This window comes from Myripristis murdjan, chromosome 24 (genome assembly GCF_902150065.1).
Source record: "Myripristis murdjan chromosome 24, fMyrMur1.1, whole genome shotgun sequence".
In the NCBI taxonomy this organism is placed as follows: Eukaryota; Metazoa; Chordata; class Actinopteri; order Holocentriformes; family Holocentridae; genus Myripristis; species Myripristis murdjan.
Genome location: NC_044003.1, coordinates 3,317,478 through 3,337,315, shown reverse-complemented (window position 1 = coordinate 3,337,315; position 19,838 = coordinate 3,317,478). Strand labels below are relative to the sequence as shown.

At 46.4% G+C, this 19,838-nt stretch overlaps 1 protein-coding gene across 1 annotated transcript; it reads left to right on the top strand.

Moving 5' to 3' along the window:
• The first annotated feature begins 2,140 nt into the window (after nt 1–2,140).
• cpsf3 (cleavage and polyadenylation specific factor 3) lies at nt 2,141–19,608 on the top strand. The gene is made up of 18 exons (XM_030046889.1): nt 2,141–2,332; nt 4,561–4,624; nt 5,825–5,922; nt 6,676–6,804; nt 7,633–7,810; nt 8,476–8,565; nt 8,736–8,886; nt 11,640–11,815; nt 12,073–12,231; nt 13,139–13,285; nt 14,152–14,304; nt 14,560–14,668; nt 15,355–15,453; nt 15,814–15,908; nt 16,726–16,813; nt 17,418–17,484; nt 18,078–18,174; nt 19,084–19,608. Exons 1-18 carry the CDS (start codon nt 2,262–2,264, stop codon nt 19,183–19,185), a joined length of 2,073 nt encoding a protein of 690 aa, XP_029902749.1. The 5' UTR covers nt 2,141–2,261; the 3' UTR covers nt 19,186–19,608.
• The last annotated feature ends 230 nt before the right edge of the window (nt 19,609–19,838 follow it).

Below are 19,838 nucleotides of genomic sequence, written 5' to 3'. Positions count from 1 at the left end.
ACACACACACACACACACACACACTCTCTCTCACTCTCTCTCTCTCTCACACACACACACACACACACACACACACACACAGCCACAACAACAACATGGTCACCTGCAGGCCTGGGTTTAGTACCTCCACCATGAAGCTGGAAGCCCCGTCTGCCTGCTGCCTGTCTGTCTGTCTGTCTATGTATCTGTATGTCTGTCTGTCTGTCTGCCTGTCTGCCTGTCTGTCTGTCTATCTGTCTATGTATCTGTCTGTCTGTGTGTCTGCCTGTCTGTTTCTTTGTATGTCTGTGTGTCTGCCTGTCTGTTTCTCTGTCTATCTGTCTATGTATCTGTCTGTCTGTCTGTCTGTCTGCCTGTCTGTTTCTCTGTCTGTCTGTGTGTCTGCCTGTCTGTTTCTCTGTCTATCTGTCTCTCTGTCTGTACATCTGTCTGCCTGTCTGTCTGCCTGTCTGTTTTTCTGTCTGTCTGTCTCTCTGTCTGTATATCTGTCTGTGTATCTGTGTGTCTGTCTGTCTGCCTGTCTGTCTGTTTGTCTGTCTGTCCAAAACGTTAGGAGCAGATTTGTTTTGTGATGTGATGGATGGTTTGTTCTCAGTCCAGCGGTCAGTGGATCAGATTGTGGTTCTGATCTGGATCTGGATTTCCCTCCTGAGATGATTTTAGCTGATTTTATCCAGAACTGTTGTGCTGCGTTCAAGTGCTGCTGGGAAACTCTGACACCTGCGACCTCCCGGGAGACGAGTGGCGCTGCAGCTTTGAGGTTTGGGATCCCTCGGGCCGCGTTGCCATCAGCGAGGTCAGAGGTCAGAGACGCAGCGGCGCCCCCTGCAGCTGGAAGGACTCATTCCTGTCACCTTTCAGCTCAGAACTACACATTGACCCCAGGAGCAGACACATGAGGACTGTACATACGGCTTATAGGTGTCAGACAAACTGCTGTGGGGCCGTTTGGGCCCGAATATTATAGAAACCTGAGCTGCAGATTTTTTTATATAATTTTTACTGTATACGCTGGCAGAAGGGTTGCAGGGTAACTCTGTATTTTGTGTATATCGGCAATTTAATAGGAGGGGATAATATGCACATCATGTTTGACTTTACTGTTTATTTTTTCCAGCGTGCACAATAACATTAAAAAAAATCTTTGCAATAGATCAGAGTTGTTTGTTTGTTTTTTATTGTAATGATTGGTCTGACTTCTCCACCAATGCTGTGAAGTTACTTTCAGATAATCAGACATCATGTGGGAGTTTTTGGTTATCATAAAGCTCAGTCTTAGCTCTTACATATTGATAAATATGATAATGAAATACACTATATATACAACAGAATTAACACAACAGTTGGAGCAGTGACAGATATAAGAAAGCAGCAGCCACTTGAGGCTGAAGGATGAAAAAATATTTTTTCCTGCAGGTTTTCATATAAAAACTCCAATATTTTCAATTTTAGCTGCTGAAAAAAAAAAAAACATGAGTGTCCAGCTGATTCACCCTGTCAGCAGCAGCGCTGGGAGAAAGTGTCCAAATCCTTAAAGGTAAAGGTGTCAGTGTGTAGAGACTGTCTGTGTGTATAAGAGCTGCTCACGGCTTCCCACAAAACATGTTTGGTGTTTATCTTTGTTCGAGGCTCATTTATGTTCTTGTTGCTGCTGTGGTGACCTCACTTTCCTCACTGCATCAATAACAAAGGGGAAGGCGAAACACTGACACCAAACTTTTTTTTTTACTTAACTGGAATCACATTCATATACAAACATTGCTACATAACGATGTGCATAGAAACAAGACTACGAATTAAAATAAACAACTAAAAATTATAATAAAAACAAAAAACAACATTGAGAAAAACAGACTCCATTAATATAAAATCACGAGAGAATAAAAATAAACCACATCAGTTACTCCTCTTTAAAGTTCACAGTATGCTTTTTTGTTTTGGTTACAAATTTGATTTAAATTCACATGAAAACAGTGAAATTGGGGGTAAGGTTTGTTATTCTGCATTTATGATTAAGAAATTTAACGTTTAGAATCAATTAGTTTGCAATGAATTAAATGTTTGATTTATCATGTTCAAAATAAGCAGTGATATTTTGACTTACCGCGGAACAAAATGCAGCCGGTGTTGCTACACGCACGGACAGTTTTCGGCGTGAACCGGATGTGGAAACTGCAGCCGCGCAGGGAGCTGAGCAACTTCTGTCAAAGAGACCATGATTTAAGAGAAGTTTGTCAAGTTTATCAGAGGAAAAGAGGAAAATGACATCGAAACGTAAAAGCGATGCTGCGGTTCCTGCCGAGGAGAGCGACCAGCTGCTCATCCGGCCGCTGTGAGTTTAAACAGCTGTAGTTTGTCCGTGCGGTTCGCTGCGGGGCGTGCGGGCACAGCGCCGCACCAGGCTCCCTTCACAAACTATCACTTTTCTCTTATAAATAAACATAAAAGCCTGGTTTAACGCTTTTGAAGACTTTTTACGGATAAACATGACCCGTTATTTCATTCGGCGTTCATCTAATAAACCAGGCAGCAGTTATTTCGATAAAACTTTAACTTTTATTCCTTTTTAAACTGTTTTTTCTGTCACAGTAACGTTAAAGTTATCTAAGCGTTCACCGCGGCTTAAAGTCCATATTTACCATAATTTACTCGAACACGCAAAACCATTTGTAGAAGGTTATTAGTCATATTCTCCCAGGTGTTTGCTGATAAACAAAGCCATGGGAAAGCGTCAGATTTCTTTTTTTTAAAACAGTTTTTTTTTATTGACTGCACACGAGGGAATGGAGCGGGTCAGGGTTGCCAGGTCTGTGAGACAAAAGCAGTCAAACAGCAACTCAAAACCAGCCCCAAACCCGCCCAACCTGGTCTAAAAAGGGCCCAAAAATCAGCCCAATACCAGAACTCAAAATATGCCCATAAAAATCCATATATGTTGCTTTTAAAGTCCAACAGCATTGCTATAATTGCAAAATGCACTATATCTATAAAATAACACCATAAACATTGAAGGCAATTTCCCGAAACAGTTCTTTCACCTATTTAATTTACAGTATATCAGAACTTAAAATATAATATGGGATACCTTACTTCAGCTGAGTGGTGCTGATGATGTGATTGGTCATGTGCTGAGTGGCCTCACACAGCATTGGCATATTATTTGTCTGTGGAGCATGTGACATATGTGGATAGTTTATATGCTGATCTGACCCGGAGTCAGTTTGACAGGATTTGGGTATAAACATTGGTCATTCAAAATATGAATCTTTATTCATGTCTGCCCAACCCGCGGACAAAATTTGTTACCCGCGGCAACACTTAAAAAGTAGCCCAATTTGGCGGAAAAAACGCGGACTTGGCAACCCTGGAGGGTCTCTGCTAGTAGCGCAGCGCAATATGGACAAAAATTCATACCGCGATATTTATGCCAGATATCTCCAGAGCGATACGATATGACTGTGGGTTCACACTGATTTGAAATCTTAAGTGCAGCAGCGAAAATTAAGCATTCTTCAAAAAAAAAAAAAAAAAAAAAATCATAATAACAACAACTGGAAGTAGAAAATGCAGTAACTTCACAAAATATTTTATTGATCAGAACAGACCGGTCAGTGTCTCAGGCTGACTCTAAATTAGATATCGTCCATATCATTTCCTTTTGATGTGGTCATATGTAGATAAGGATGTGATAAGGGAGTATCATTGAGCCCTAAGAGCCAGCAGCAGCATGTGACTGAAGCCCAGCCGTGTGCACCTTCACTGTTTATCAGGCTGAGTGGGACAGGTGATTTGTACCGCGGTGTATCAGGGCCACTGTGGGGGAAACAACAAAAAATATTTGAGGAAAAAAACTCATAATTTTCATGATTAAAGTGGTAAATTTATGAGAAGAAACGTTTATATTCTCCGAGATTAAAGTGGTAAATTTATGAGAAGAAACGTTTATATTCTCTGAGATTAAAGTGGTAAATTTACAGGAAACTAACTCAAAAATTCGAAGGCCATGAACTCTCAAATTTAAGAGAAAAACAAAAAAGTTTTCTTTTCCTGTATTTTTTTTCTGCAAAGTATCTTCAAAGTTTGGATGCTCATGAGAAGATTGTGATCCTGGGCTCAAATCAGCAGGATCTCCTTGTTCCTGAATCCCATGTCAAAGTAAAATCTGCTGAGGTGAACCACATGGCCTCACTTTGCTGAATCTGGTTGTTGGTTCTCAGTTCCACCCCCAACACCCCCCAGTAAAACAGAAGACAACTTTTTTCTGAGTTTTTTTTTCCTCTCAAATTTGTGTCTTGATAATCTTTCTTGTAAATTCACCACTTTAATCTCAGAGAATGTCCAACTTTTTTCTTGTGAATGTACAACTTTAATCTCTGACATTCTGAGTGTTTTTCTTGGAATATTACCCCGTTCCCCTGCCCTGTTTGTTTGTTTGTTTGTTTTTCCTACAGTGATCGTAATACACCACCATAGACTCGAGGTGTTTCTTTCTAGAATGAAAACTTTATTGAAAACATAATGTGAGCGGTGCAGTGATGCTGTCGCTGTGTTTCCCTGCAGAGGAGCCGGGCAGGAGGTCGGCCGCTCCTGCATCATCCTGGAGTTCAAGGGCAGGAAGATCATGGTAACCAACTGTGAGCTCCTGGAGCCTCACATCAGCTGGCACTGAACTCTGTCTGTCTGTCTGTCTGTCTGCTGTCTGTCTGCTCTGCTGTCTGTCTGTCTGCTCTGCTGTCTGTCTGTCTGTCTGTCTGCTGTCTGTCTGCTCTGCTGTCTGTCTGCTCTGCTGTCTGTCTGTCTGCTCTGCTGTCTGTCTGTCTGTCTGTCTGCTGTCTGTCTGCTCTGCTGTCTGTCTGTCTGTCTGCTCTGCTGTCTGTCTGCTCTGCTGTCTGTCTGCTCTGCTGTCTGTCTGTCTGCTCTCTGTCTGCTCTCTGTCTGCTCTGCTGTCTGTCTGTCTGTCTGCTCTGCTGTCTGTCTGTCTGTCTGTCTGCTCTGCTGTCTGTCTGTCTGTCAGTCTGTCTACTGTCTGCTGTCTGTCTGTCAGTCTGCTCTGCTGTCTGTCTGCTCTGCTGTCTGTCTGTCTGCTCTGCTGTCTGTCTGCTCTGCTGTCTGTCTGCTCTGCTGTCTGTCTGTCTGCTCTGCTGTCTGTCTGTCTGTCTGCTCTGCTGTCTGTCTGTCTGTCTGTCTGTCTGCTCTGCTCTGCTCTGCTGTCTGTCTGTCTGTCTGCTCTGTCTGTCTGTCTGCTGTCTGCTCTGCTGTCTGTCTGTCTGTCTGTCTGTGCAGCCTTAGAAATTCGTTAAAAAAAAAAAAAAAGTGTGTGCATCATGTATAAATATGATAAATATGTGTCTAATCCTACAAAATATGACAACAGTAATTACAGAAATAAGAAACTGAGCATATGATGTAAACGTCTACCTATATATATATATATATATATATATATATACACACACACACACACAGGGCTGTTGCTCTGTTGAATACAATATCTTAATTTCTTCCTGATATGATTCTACAGAAAAATGACAAACACTGATGTTGTGTCAGTGGATCAGCGTTTGGACATGTTAACCTCTTGTACTTTGATTTTCCCTCAAATAGCGTCAAAGTTTAACAGAAGAACCCTACGTTTCTTTAGATACTGAACAAAGTCGTGCACATCAAATGGAAAAAAAATCAAATTGTCGTCTGCATCATTTTACGCACATTTCCATGTGATCCAACAGAGCTTGTGTGGTGTGTTAAGACACTTTGTGATCTTGGTAGAGGTTAAAGTGAAGTTTTCAGAGCAGATGTTTACGGGGTGTTTGTGCTCGTGCAGCTGGACTGTGGGATCCACCCCGGCCTGGAGGGGATGGACGCTCTGCCCTACATCGACCTGATCGACCCGGCCGAGATCGACCTGCTGCTCATCAGCCAGTGAGTCTGTCGTCCGTAAACAGGAGTTTTCTCTGCAGGAGAGGATCCGTGTGGAAGCTGCCCTGCAGGGTGAAAGTGATCCAGCTGAAGTCAGAGCCGTGAGACTCGGCTCCCTGCAGCCCGTCAGCTCGCAGATACAGCTTTAAACTCTTTTTACTGTGGTTTTATTTTTCTTGTAAACAGTCAGTCCTCACAGGCAGAGATAGTACAGTCTGACACAGCAGAGTTTTCTTTGACTCTTCACTTTGTGTATGTTCTCAAAAATTTTCTTCAATTGTATTCTAACGGGGATCAAAAGGATCTGATGAATTATTACAATTGACTAGCAGAAACAATTTTCTGTAAAAGCCTTGAGGTTTGGAGCCCTGTGTCCAGTAGAGGTCTCTCAGTTCTGTAATGAATATACAATAGATAGATAGATTTACTTTATTGATCCCAAACTGGGAAATTATTATGTTACAGCAGCATCAGTAGAAACATAAAAAACACACTGTACAATATAAAGCAGATACACTAAATCAAATTTTAAACATCATGATTTTAGTGCTTACTTTTTGATTTTTTAGTGTATTTAATACCAAGTACAGAAGCTGAAGTCAGTATATTGTTATTAGCTGAGGCTGCTGGGCAGACTGGTTAACCCCAGTGTGTGGTGAGGCTGAACTGGGAGCTCAGTCCACAGGGTCTTGTACATGTGGTTTGCTCTCATTGTCCTGATGAAGCCCCCCCGTCCCGCTGTGTGTCGCCCTTCAGTTTCCACCTGGATCACTGCGGCGCCCTGCCCTGGTTCCTGCAGAAGACCAGCTTCAAGGGCCGCACCTTCATGACTCACGCCACCAAGGCCATCTACCGCTGGCTGCTGTCCGACTACGTCAAGGTCAGGTGAGCCGCAGCCGCCGTGTGTCTGCTGCCGCGGATACAGGAGGAGCAGCCAGAGCCACGTCACACACACACACACACACACACACACACACACACAGGAGCCAACGGGCCTCAAAGCCTGTTTCACTTCCGTCACAAAACGGAGACTGAGACTGAAGGTACACCAGGTGTGCCCCGAGCCGCGGTTTACAAAGTGTGGTCCGGGGACCCTCAGGGGTCCTTGAGGTGCTTCCGGGGGGTCCTCAGTTTAATTTCAGTAGAATCGAATTCACTAGAAACTGTTTGGATAAAAATTGTCTGAGGGATCATTTGAACATTTTCCTGTGTCTGGTTTAATCTCAGCTCCGTGTATCAGAGTTCAGATGTGACACAAACAGCAAATCACTTGATTTCTGTCAAAAACATGAAAGAAAAGGCAACCAGCAAATTACCAAATAAATAAATAAATAAATAAAATAAAATAGTAAAACCCCCACTTTTTTTTTTTACAAGGACATTGTCAGAAAATTTTCCCCAAAATTACCAAAAGATTTGCAAATAAAATAAAGTAATCCAAATAATTGCAAAATAAAAATAATAAATAAATTACCAGAAAACGAAATAATAACTATATAATAATAATACTTTATTTATATAGCACCTTTCATACTAGGAGTGTAGCGCTCTCTCTTCTCTCTTTGCAGACCACGAGAGCAGATCTAGATCAAAAACTGATGTGGATTCACTGCATCGAGAATCAGTTTTTAGTCCCCAATCCAACAGAGTGTGTGTGTGTGTGTGTGTGTGTATGTGTGTGTGTGTGTGTGTGTGTGTGTGCGCGCGCTGCAGCAACATCTCTGCAGACGACATGCTGTACACGGAGACGGACCTGGAGGAGAGCATGGAGAAGATCGAGACCATCAACTTCCACGAGGTGAAGGAGGTGGCCGGCATCAAGTTCTGGTGTTACCACGCCGGCCACGTGCTGGGAGCCGCCATGTTCATGATCGAGATCGCCGGCGTCAAGGTAACCGCCGCCGAGCGAGACAGCCGCCCCGCCGAACGGTCACGGGTTCGATCCCCACCGACCGCACACATGTGGCTGATTCTGGACACACATTCTCACCTGTAGTGTTTCTATGATATTTCTATGATATTTCTGTGGTTAATCTGCAGTCTGTCAGTCTGGCTGTGGCTCGTGAACACAGAGGGTTTCTTCTTCTGCAGTGCCTTCCAGGATGCATTGTGCCGATTACACTGTAGCGCCACAGTGGTGTGTGCCGGTACTGCAGTCAAATTACAAAGCGTATTTTAGTGGCTCATTACTTTCCAAATCTACTTTCGGTCGATGATGCATCGCTGTGCACGTGATTTGGTGAAGGAGTTTCCATAGCGACACCTGTTTGTAGTTGAAGCCACTGGAGGGATTGAACTGGAACTGAAAAAAGTGAACAGATGCATCCCTAGATTATACCGAAAACGTGTTGTCCCACGTTGATGATGCGGCACTGTCAGGCCGGAGAGGAGCAAGCTGCCTTTTCTCAGTTGTCAGTGAGTGAATGTGCAGGATGATGTCAGCAGTGTGTGTCTGTGTGCAGTGTGTGTGTGCAGTGTCTGTGTGCAGTGTGTGTGTGTGTGTGTGTGTGTGTGTTAGGAGAAGGCTGCTGCAGTGATGTTGTCCTCTCTGTGCAGCTGCTGTACACTGGAGACTTCTCCCGGCAGGAGGACAGACACCTGATGGCTGCAGAGATCCCCAGCGTCAAGCCCGACATCCTCATCACCGTGAGTCACAGAAAATCAATCGATTTGAATTTTGATCATCAATGAATCGTTTCAGTCACTTATCCAGTAAAAGCACCAGGCTTTTATGGACTCTGCCTTCAGTAGATCACAGAGGTTGTCCTCATTTTCTCCGTTTGTTAAATGAATGTTTTGGGTGTTTGCCCCCTCAGGAGTCCACCTATGGGACTCACATCCACGAGAAGCGCGAGGAGCGCGAGGCTCGTTTCTGCAACACCGTTCACGACATCGTGAACCGAGAAGGGCGCTGTCTGATCCCCGTCTTCGCTCTGGGACGAGCCCAGGAGCTGCTGCTCATCCTGGGTGAGGAGGACAGCCAGCACCCAGCCTACACCCAGCCTACACCCAGCCCACACCCAGCCCACACCCAACTAACACCCAGCCTACACCCAGCCCACACCCAGCCCACACCCCACACCCCACACCCAGCCCACACCCAGCCTACACCCAGCCTACACCCAGCCCACACCCAGCCCACACCCAACTAACACCCAGCCTACACCCAGCCCACACCCAACCCACACCCAACTAACACCCAACTAACACCCAGCCTACACCCCACACCCTAACCCACACCCTAACCCACACCCAGCCTACACCCAACCCACACCCAGCCCACACCCAGCCCACACCCAACTAACACCCAGCCCACACCCAGCCCACACCCAGCCTACACCCAACCCACACCCAGCCCACACCCAGCCTACACCCAACCCACACCCAGCCCACACCCAGCCCACACCCAGCCTACACCCCACACCCAGCCCACACCCAGCCTACACCCCACACCCAGCCCACACCCAGCCCACACCCAGCTCACACCCAGCCCACACCCAGCCTACACCCAGCCTACACCCAACCCACACCCAACTAACACCCAGCCTACACCCCACACCCTAACCCACACCCTAACCCACACCCAGCCTACACCCAACCCACACCCAGCCCACACCCAGCCCACACCCAACTAACACCCAGCCCACACCCAGCCCACACCCAGCCTACACCCAACCCACACCCAGCCCACACCCAGCCTACACCCAACCCACACCCAGCCCACACCCAGCCCACACCCAGCCTACACCCCACACCCAGCCCACACCCAGCCTACACCCCACACCCAGCCCACACCCAGCCCACACCCAGCTCACACCCAGCCCACACCCAGCCTACACCCAGCCTACACCCAGCCTACACCCCACACCCAGCCCACACCCAGCCTACACCCCACACCCAGCCCACACCCAGCCCACACCCAGCTCACACCCAGCCCACACCCAGCCTACACCCCACACCCAGCCCACACCCAGCCTACACCCAGCCTACACCCCACACCCAGCCCACACCCAGCCTACACCCCACACCCAGCCCACACCCAGCCCACACCCAGCCTACACCCCACACCCAGCCCACACCCAGCCTACACCCCACACCCAGCCCATACCCAGCCCACACCCAGCCCACACCCCACACCCAGCCCACACCCAGCCTACACCCCACACCCAGCCCACACCCAGCCCACACCCCACACCCAGCCCACACCCAGCCTACACCCCACACCCAGCCCACACCCAGCCTACACCCCACACCCAGCCCATACCCAGCCCACACCCAGCCCACACCCAGCTCACACCCAGCCTACACCCCACACCCAGCCCACACCCAGCCCACACCCAGCCCACACCCAGCCTACACCCAGCCTACACCCAGCCTACACCCCACACCCAGCCCACACCCAGCCCACACCCAGCCCACACCCAGCCCACACCCAGCTCACACCCAGCTCACACCCCACACCCAGCCCACACCCAGCCTACACCCCACACCCAGTCCACACCCAGCCTACACCCCACACCCAGCCCACACCCAGCCTACACCCAGCCTACACCCAGCCTACACCCCACACCCAGCCCACACCCAACTAACACCCAGCCCACACCCAGCCCACACCCAGCCTACACCCAGCCCACACCCAGCCTACACCCAGCCCACACCCAGCCCACACCCAGCCTACACCCAACTAACACCCCACACCCCGCCCACACTCTGGCTCTGTCCCAGTTCAAAGGCTGTACGCTACACAGGTCGTATTTGTAGGCTGCTTACGTCACAGCGGCGCGACAAGTGCTGTCCCAGTTCAGTTTTACCGCACAGGGTCCTGCAAATGCAGCCGACAGATGCAGCCTATTTTTGACTAATTTGCAGGAAACACCTCCACGATGCTTCACGGCCGACATCACAGCCTACTTCCCAGGGTACCTTTGGTCCAGTTGAATTTCTGGATCAGCCACCATTGCTGGAATTATGAAGCATGTTTTAGACCGTCTTCATGTTTATATCATGACGTTTTGATAAGTTTTCATGCCTATAATTACCACCATAGATTCAGTTTAGCTGTTGACTGTATCCGAACAACGCCTGGAAATGCAAGTTTAGTTAGATGAGTTAGATAGGCATTTTGCATGATGTTTCCATAGCAACCATCAGCGCATCGGGTACGTTACAATGTAGCCATGTGTGCAATTACTTTAATTGGGATAGTCTGTTGCAATTTGTGAGGTGTAACAATTATCTTAATTTCCTGCATCTTCACGAAGACAAAATAAAATAAAATACATAAAACTATAGAATCCATGTTGTCCATCTTGAGAGCGTTGAAGCTGCTTATCGTTTTGTTTCATGCTCAGGTGTTCACCGACACACCTCCCAAACCTACTTCAGCATTTTACGCTGCATCACTCGAATGCGCTTCGGGAAGCCTCGATAATAATGACGTAGGAATCCTCTGCAGGCTACACCGTCCCAATTCACTAAACTTTTAGCTCCGGTAAACCTGATATCGGCACCTACGTCAGACGCCTCCTACGTGGGCACCGTGGGCTGAGACCTAGTAGTCATCTAGCCCTTCAACTGAGACAGACCCTCAGTCTACACCCTCTCTGACCCTAACCCCCACTAGAACCCACTATTACTACACTACATTGAGCTCAAACCTCTACTAAATCAAGTGTGTGTGTGTGTGTGTGTGTGTGTGTGTGTGTGTGTGTGTCTACCAGACGAGTACTGGCAGAACCACCCGGAGCTGCACGACATCCCCATCTACTACGCCTCGTCTCTGGCCAGGAAGTGCATGGCGGTCTACCAGACGTACGTCAACGCCATGAACGACAAGATCCGCAAGGCCATCAACATCAACAACCCGTTCGTCTTCAAGCACATCAGCAACCTCAAGGTCAGCACCACCCTCCCCCCCCCACCCCCACCCCCCCGAGCCCGTCCCGTCACTGGAAGGTCACCAGTCTGAGCCCAGAAACAAATGAGACGGGTCATCAGGGCGCAGCCAGATCTCCATATTGTTTAGATGCTGTAACATGGCGATGTGGTGAAGTGTTGTGTTTTCCTGCGTGACAGTGAAGGCACGCAGTTTGTTGTAGCTGTGCTGTTATTTGCCTCCACCTGCTTGCTCATCATGTCTACATGTCTAATCAGAGCATGGACCATTTCGACGACATCGGGCCCAGCGTGGTGATGGCGTCCCCTGGCATGATGCAGAGCGGCCTGTCCCGGGAGCTGTTCGAGAGCTGGTGCACCGACAAGAGGAACGGCGTCATCATCGCCGGATACTGTGTGGAGGGAACGCTGGCCAAGGTGGGTCACCGTCCACACACACCAGAGAAAACCTCCACGACAGGATGAGGTCGTCTTTTCAGGCCGTGGAGGGAGAACGAGGGTTTGTTCCACAGAAATGATCCAGACTGATAACCTGTGGATCTCTGTGGATAAGATAAGATAAGATAAGATAAGATAAGATAAAATATTTGTAGATAAGATAAGATAAGATATTCCTTTATTAGTCCCACGGTTGGGAAATTTCAAGCATTACAGCAGCAAAGTGGATAGCAAGATATGAAGCATCATTTACATTATAAACAGTATAAACAGATAATAAATAGCAAAAAGCAATATAAACACTATAAACAAGGAATATAGAAAGATATCACGTTCATTTTGTGATGTGATGTGGAAAAAAAACTCTGACTTCATGTCCCTTTTATGTCTGCAAAAGACAAATTCACACTTTGACAGCAAGTCAAGAGGGAAAGCAAAGACTGAATAAAAGACTAAATGAACCAGAAAACTGAAGCACCATGACATGTGATTATCACAATTCCTTGGCCACTGTGATATTATCATATTATATTGTTATTGAATGTTGTAATAAAATACATATCGACAAATTGCAAATTATGATGTACTGCAAAATCAATATATTAAGCAATTTGTGACCACAAATTATGTCTCTGGGGGAAACTTTCTCAAAATCGGTTGTTTTCACAAAAAATTATTTTGCTCGCCACAACTAAAAGGTTCATTGCATAAAATCAAAGTGTCAAGAGAAGTCAGACTGTCTGAGTGGATTAAAGCGGCTGTTTTTCAGGAGGTTAGCCACAGTTAGCACCGCTGATGAAGTAATGTCATATTTTTCAGAATGGGTGAACTGTCCCTTTAACGTGTGTGTGTGTGTGTGTGTGTGTGTGTGTGTGTGTGTGTGCAGCACATCATGTCGGAGCCAGATGAGATCACCACCATGTCGGGTCAGAAGCTGCAGCTGAAGATGTCGGTGGACTACATCTCCTTCTCTGCTCACACAGACTACCAGCAGACCAGCGAGTTCATCCGAGCGCTGAAGCCCCCGCACGTGGTGAGCAGCCGCCCCGCCTCCCCTGCCGGCCACGCCTCCCCCGCCTGCCCCGCCCCGCCCCCCAAAACACAGCCCGCCCCGCCCCGCCTCCCAAAACACAGCCCGCCCCGCCCCGCCTCCCAAAACACAGCCCGCCCCGCCTCCCCCGCTGGCCACGCCTCCCAAAACACAGCCCGCCCCGCCTCCCAAAACACAGCCCGCCCCGCCTCCCCTGCAGGCCACGCCTCCCAAAACACAGCCGGCCACGCCTCCCAAAACACACTTCATTCATTTTAGACGCAGGAATGTGATTTATTTATTTATTTGAACGACCTTTTCAGTTTGTTTCCTGTGAGATGTTCTAGTGAGTTTGCTGTTTGTGAAAATGACTGTTAATGTTGTAGAAGCATTTAGTTATATTAAAAATATAAATAAATTCTCATCCTCCTCTGAATTAATTTGTTTTTAATCGAATTTATTTTTAAGAAGCAGTCATTCAGGAAGAAAAAACAACCGGTTAGAGCGTCCATAAAGAACCAAACTGATCAGGAGCATCAATAAGAACTGTATTTAAATAAAACTGGAATGAAACCCATCCCTGCTCAGGACGGGTGTTGATTCCAGGTCTGAACTGTCCCGGTCTGGATCCTGGTCTGCAGCAGGATCAGGATCAGGTCTGAATGTTTTGATGCTGTTTGGGGAAAAAAAAGGATCTGATCATCCTGAAGATGCTTTCATTAAAAAAAGTCTCCTCAGAGTGAAGCCAGCAGCAGGTCGGACAGGTGGAGCCGAGGAGGACGTGCTCCCCTGCTGTTTGTCTGATGCTTGTTTGTTTGTTTGTGTGTTTGTTTGTGTGTTTGTTTGTTTGTTTGTTTGTGTGGCGGCAGATCCTGGTGCACGGCGAGCAGAACGAGATGGCCCGTCTGAAGGCGGCTCTGATCCGAGAGTACGAGGACAACGACGAGGTCCACATCGAAGTCCACAACCCGCGCAACACTGAGGCCGTCACACTCAACTTCAGAGGAGAGAAGCTGGCCAAGGTCACACACACACACACACACTCACACACACACACACACACACACACACACACACACACACTCACACACACACACACAGAGGATGTTGACCAGAAGTTTACCCCAGTTTAACCTTAGTTCCAACAGGGTGTGGAGCTTTTACCGGGAAAGTGTCTGTTTTCTTGTCTGTAAGGAGACGTGAGCTTTCCTGCTGACTTCACCTGGTTTCTCAGTGTGTTGTTCAGTCGTGCTCACTCCCAGAATGCTTTGCTGCAGGTGATGGGCTCGCTGGCGGACAGGAAGTGTGTGCAGGGCCAGAGGGTTTCTGGGATCCTGGTCAAACGCAACTTCAGCTACCACATCCTGACGCCCTCCGACCTCTCCAGTCAGTACCACCGAGTGTGTGTGTGTGTGTGTGTGTGTCTGTGTGTGTGTGTGTGTGTGTTTCTGTTGGTGATTTACTTTGCATTTAGTACACTGCAAAAACTCAAAATGTTACTAAGAATATTTGTCTTATTTCTAGTCAAAATGTCTCATTACACTTAAAATAAGACATGATCACCTCAGAAGTAACTTGATTTTAGACAGTTTTCATTTGAAACAAGTCAAATCAGCTTGAAACAAGTGAAAATCGTCTAAAAACAAGTGACTTCTGAGGTGATCATGTCTTATTTTAAGTGTAATGAGACATTTTGACTTGAAATAAGACAAATATTCTTGGTAAGATTCTGAGTTTTTGCAGTGTAGTTCAGTGCTGGCCTGTAACAGCCGTACGTCACCATGGTTCACTACGCCAAACCGAAGGACAGAAGGTGATTGGATCAACCATCTGTCAATCATCAGCAAACCGTTGGAGGGGGTTTCTGTTTTAAAATATTTGAAAAAAAAACCTATATGTAGCCTAGTATTACTTATTTCATCATTTTAATTCTAGTTACTTCTCCAGCTTATTTCAGTTTTCACTCAGTGTCTGCCCGGCTCACCTTGTTTTCCCCCTCCGCCCGCCTCTAACCCTGTGTGTGTGTGTGTGTGTGTGTGTGTGTGTGTGTGTGTGTGTGTGTGTGTGCTCAGACTACACAGACCTGTGCATGGGGACGGTGACGCAGACGCAGGCCATCCCGTTCAGCGGCTCCATCTCCCTGCTGGTCAGTCAGCTGAGGAACCTGGCCGGTACGTCCTGACCGTTTGACCATGAAAAAAAAAAAAATAAATTAAAAAAAAAAAAACAGAGTAAGAGAAGGACAGGGAGAAAATATTATCAGAACTGGCAACAAAAAAACGAAACAGTGAAACATTAGTGAGGATAATAACCCCTGAAAGTTGGAAAAAAAAAAAGAGTTTGATTAGATGGTGAAATAATAAAAGGTGAAACAGTCAGTTAATTGATTAGCTGATTGACAGGAAATGTGTCAGTAAATATTTTGACTTTAGTCACATGTGAAGAGCTGAACGTCTGATTTCAGGCTCACGTCTTTATTAAAGTGTGTACTTTTGGTGTTTTTTTTTTTTGTTTGGCTGCTGTGTGTGCAGGTGAGGTGGAGCAGGTGGACGGCGTGGAGAAAATCACCATCAAGATCTTCAAGAGCATCACTCTGGTTCACGACGCCGGCATGGTGCTGCTGGAGGTCAGAGGGCACAGCGACGCACCGACGGCCTCCTGAGGCCACGCCCACCAGCTCTGAGCCCAACCTGACCTCTGCTGGAGTGTGTGTGTGTGTGTGTGTGTGTGTGTGTGTGTCTGCTCCGTTGCTCCCCTGGGCTCCTAAAGTAAAATCACACTTTCAGCACAGACACCAACACCAACAAAGAAGATTAGCACTAAATAAACAACAAGTCCCAGTTCCCATTTTTTTGTGTGAAATTCCAGTTGTGAAAGTATAATCAGGTTGCTTCTTCCAGGCTCAAGGTTACTATGTGGACGTTTCACGTGCCGGATCTACTTTCCAAGTCAAATAAGTAAATAACAAGAAAAGAAACTGTTTAATTCCCTTAAAAAATGGGAACCGGGACTTGTTGTTGTGTTTTCTGTATGGCTGTTTTTCTCTTGTCCTCTTTGTAGGTGTTGCTTTACGACCTGTTCTTGTTATTTTCTTATTTGAATTAGAAAGTAGATCCGGCAGGTGAAACTTCCACATAGTAACCTTGAGCCAGGAAGAAACAACCTGATAGCACTTTCACAAGTAATTGTAATTTCACACACAAAAAAGGGCTCTGTGACTTGTTGTTTATCTCGTGATGATCCTGTTTGTTGGTGTTTGTGAGCTGAGAGTGTTGAAACGACTGCAGAGGTCAGGTTGGCTGTGATTGGCTGAGAGCTCAGTGTGTCGGTGGCCTCAGGTCTGTCCAGGTGTCACAGCTTTAAATCAAATCATGTCTGTTTCCTTGTTGATGGGAGACGTTTTGCCGTCATGTGACCGGTTGGTTGTGTGTCTCTGTCCTCAGTGGACCTCCAACCCGCTCAACGACATGTACGCCGACGCCGTCGCCACCGTGGTGCTGGAGGTCCAGTCCAACCCCAACGCTCAGAGATGTCAGTGAACGCAGCACGAGACGCATTCAAGTCCACTTTGACCTTTTTTTTCCTGATTGTTTCAGCTTTTAGTTTCAGCTGGACTGTCATTTTCACAGAGATGCTGGTCAGATCATTGATAATGCATTGAAAAGAGCTTTCTGATCCAATCCACTTTATTTATACAGCACATTTCGAAAACAAAAAGTTTATCAAAGTGCTGCACAGTAATTTACAATAAAAGACACAATGGTTAAGAAAATGAGGATTAAAACGAGGAGACAGATAAAGAGGTTTAAAAAGAAGATAAGAGTCATACAACAGATTGGGAAAAAAATTACAATAAAATTTGAATAGTAAAAAAAAAAAAAATCGCATATTTGTGTGATCAGATCAACTGCATATATATCTGGGAATATGAAGTCAGATTGTGGTTGAAATAGTCTCTAAATCAAGATTGGAGGTGTTAAAATGTGCGTCATGAATCCAGAACTGTTTCTGGTTAAATCTGGATCCTGTTTGTTTTCCTGAACCCAGTTAAGACTTTAGTTCAGTTTGAGATGAAGCGTCGGAGCGAACTCGCCCTGTCCTCCACGCTGATGAGGCTCTGTGTCTGTCGTTGCAGTTATTGAAGTGAAGAAGGACGGCGTGGACATGGACGTGTTCGTGGAGCGTCTGGAGCTCATGCTGCAGTGAGTCCCAGCGTCTCCAGTCCCTTTGACAGATACGTTACGACAGAACGTTTTGGGCAAAATCCCCTTTTCCCGACGTCCGCAGACTGAAACCAGATGTTGGACACCATTTGCATCTGTGGACGTCCAGTTAGCTCAGCATAAAGTCTTGAAATCATAAAAAATGCCACCTTGGGTTCTGGAGGTTTGGAACACACACCTTGGAACTGAACATAAAACAAACTGGAGACGTTTGAGAAGTTATCAGAATCAGAATCAGAATACTTTATTGATCCCCAGGGGGAAATTACTTTTTGTTGCAATAACAACAACAACTCCCACTCCAAGTGTAAAGTAAAAAGAGCAATTAGTCAAGAAAAATAAAGAAAGGAATATAAATATAAATATAAATATATATAGAATAAAAAGAAAGAAAAAATATATGTACAAGTGCAAACATGGACAGGAGTTATTGCACTATAGGTTATTGCACATAACTATGGTATAAAATATGGATTATTAATTAGTGGCGGATCTTCCTCTGCCTTCAGCGGTGTGCAGATCACTGATTGACTTGTGTGTGTGTGTGTGTGTGTGTGTGTGTCTGTCCACAGCGACATGTTTGGAGAAGACTGCGTCGACTTCAAAGACAGTAAGAACCTGAGCGTGACGGTGGACGGCGTCACCGCCTACATCAACCCCATAACCAGAGTGAGTATGAGGATAAAGTGATGATACTGTATAAATTTATACACAGAAAAAAAAGAAGAAAACGTGTCATGGGGGGAAAGCAAGGTGAGCTTGGTGAAGAATGAACCAGAATTAAAATGTTGAAACAGGCCGGATGAAGTTTTTATCTTTGTCTCTTTTTCCATATCATCTTGAATATCATTACCCTGAAATATCCTGATATTATCTGAAGTCTGTATCGCCCAGCTCAAAGGACATTTTACTTGTGAAGACTGAAGTTACTTAAATTAGTTAAGTTTCTAAATTTCTGACCAGGAGTTCCAGGATGACTGGGTTATGTTTTGCCCTTTTTTTAATGATAGATTTGCAAATTTTGCCCATCGTCTTTTTTCCCATGTGTTTGTAAGACGTCATGTGGCCTCACTCAGGTTTCAGAGGGTGAGCCGTCTCCTGCAGAAAACAAACTCTGTGGATCTCATTGCACTTCCCCCCGGTGACCAGTAGAGGTCACTGAAGGTCACACATCACTCTGGGACTTTTTTATTTTTACTTTGACGTTTCGTTCTTGTATCTCGAGTGCGCATCAGGCCGCATGTTTTTATCTGAACCCGACCCGAGCCCCAGATTTTGCTCATCCTCCCTCAGCCTACGTGTTGCCTTCGGTGTCATCACGTAAACTCCAGCACTGTACAGGAAGTTGCCCAGAACAGACTTTAGCTCCATCGTTTTTCACTAAAATAACGCCGACGTGACCGAACCCGACCCGGACCCGTTTAGTCCCAGCCGGTTCTGACTGGCCCGGGTCGGGTATCCACACTCCTGTATCTTGTTTTAACGGTGGTTTTGAATCGTGCTTCATAAATAAAGGTTGTCATGCATTAGAGCTGTGAATCTGACCTCTGACCTCTGGCCTCGGCGGTCTCTCTGCAGACGGTGGAGTACGAGGAGGGCAGCGCAGACGACGAGTCGCTGAAGGAAATGGTGGAAGTCGCCGTCCAGCGGCTCTATGAGGCCCTCAACCCCGTCTTCTGACCGGCCACGCCCACTCTGTGATGTCATCAGCGGGAGACGGCAGTCATTACCGACCTGCAGGCTGATCTGCTGGACGGACCGATGTGGACCGTTTGAGCTTTTGAGGAGACGCTTAATGAAACTTTATGATGTTTTTCTGTTTCATTCCTTGTTTGCCTTTTTTTCCTTTGTTTTTTTAATTTAAACAAAGACGGTCTCTTTGTTTGAGTCGCGGTTCCAAAGGAATCACATCAGCAAACTTCATTTCAGCTCTCGGCCGACAGCTTTTCTACTTCCAGAACAAAGAGGGAGATTTTTCTCTGCTTTCAGTTGTTTTGTTCCTGCGTGTGCAGAAATACTTTCTCCTTGTTTTATGTATAAAAACAATGTCAAAATCAATTTCTTATGTTGAAAATAAACGTCTGCGTTGGGCTAACAGCTGCATCTGGCAGGTCTGTTCTTTCTGATCTGTCACCTCCTGCACGCTGTTAAAGGAACAGTCCAACATTTTGGGCAAAATCCTCTTTTCCTGACTTATCCAGACTGAGACCAGATGTTGGACACCATGTCCACCTCTGGACGTCCAGCGGTTCACTTCCTGTGGGTAGCATTTCCTGTTAGCTTAGCATAAAGACTTGAAGTCTATGGGAGTCGTTAGCCTGGCTCTGTCAAAG

Coding starts and splice junctions, on each gene's coding strand:
- cpsf3 (XM_030046889.1), top strand. CDS start 2,262: ATGACATCGAAACGTAAAAGCGATGCTGCGGTTCCTGCCGAGGAGAGC. Junction 2,333..4,560: donor CAGCTGCTCATCCGGCCGCT/GTGAGTTTAAAC, acceptor GTTTCCCTGCAG/AGGAGCCGGGCAGGAGGTCG. Junction 15,454..15,813: donor TCAGCTGAGGAACCTGGCCG/GTACGTCCTGAC, acceptor CTGTGTGTGCAG/GTGAGGTGGAGCAGGTGGAC.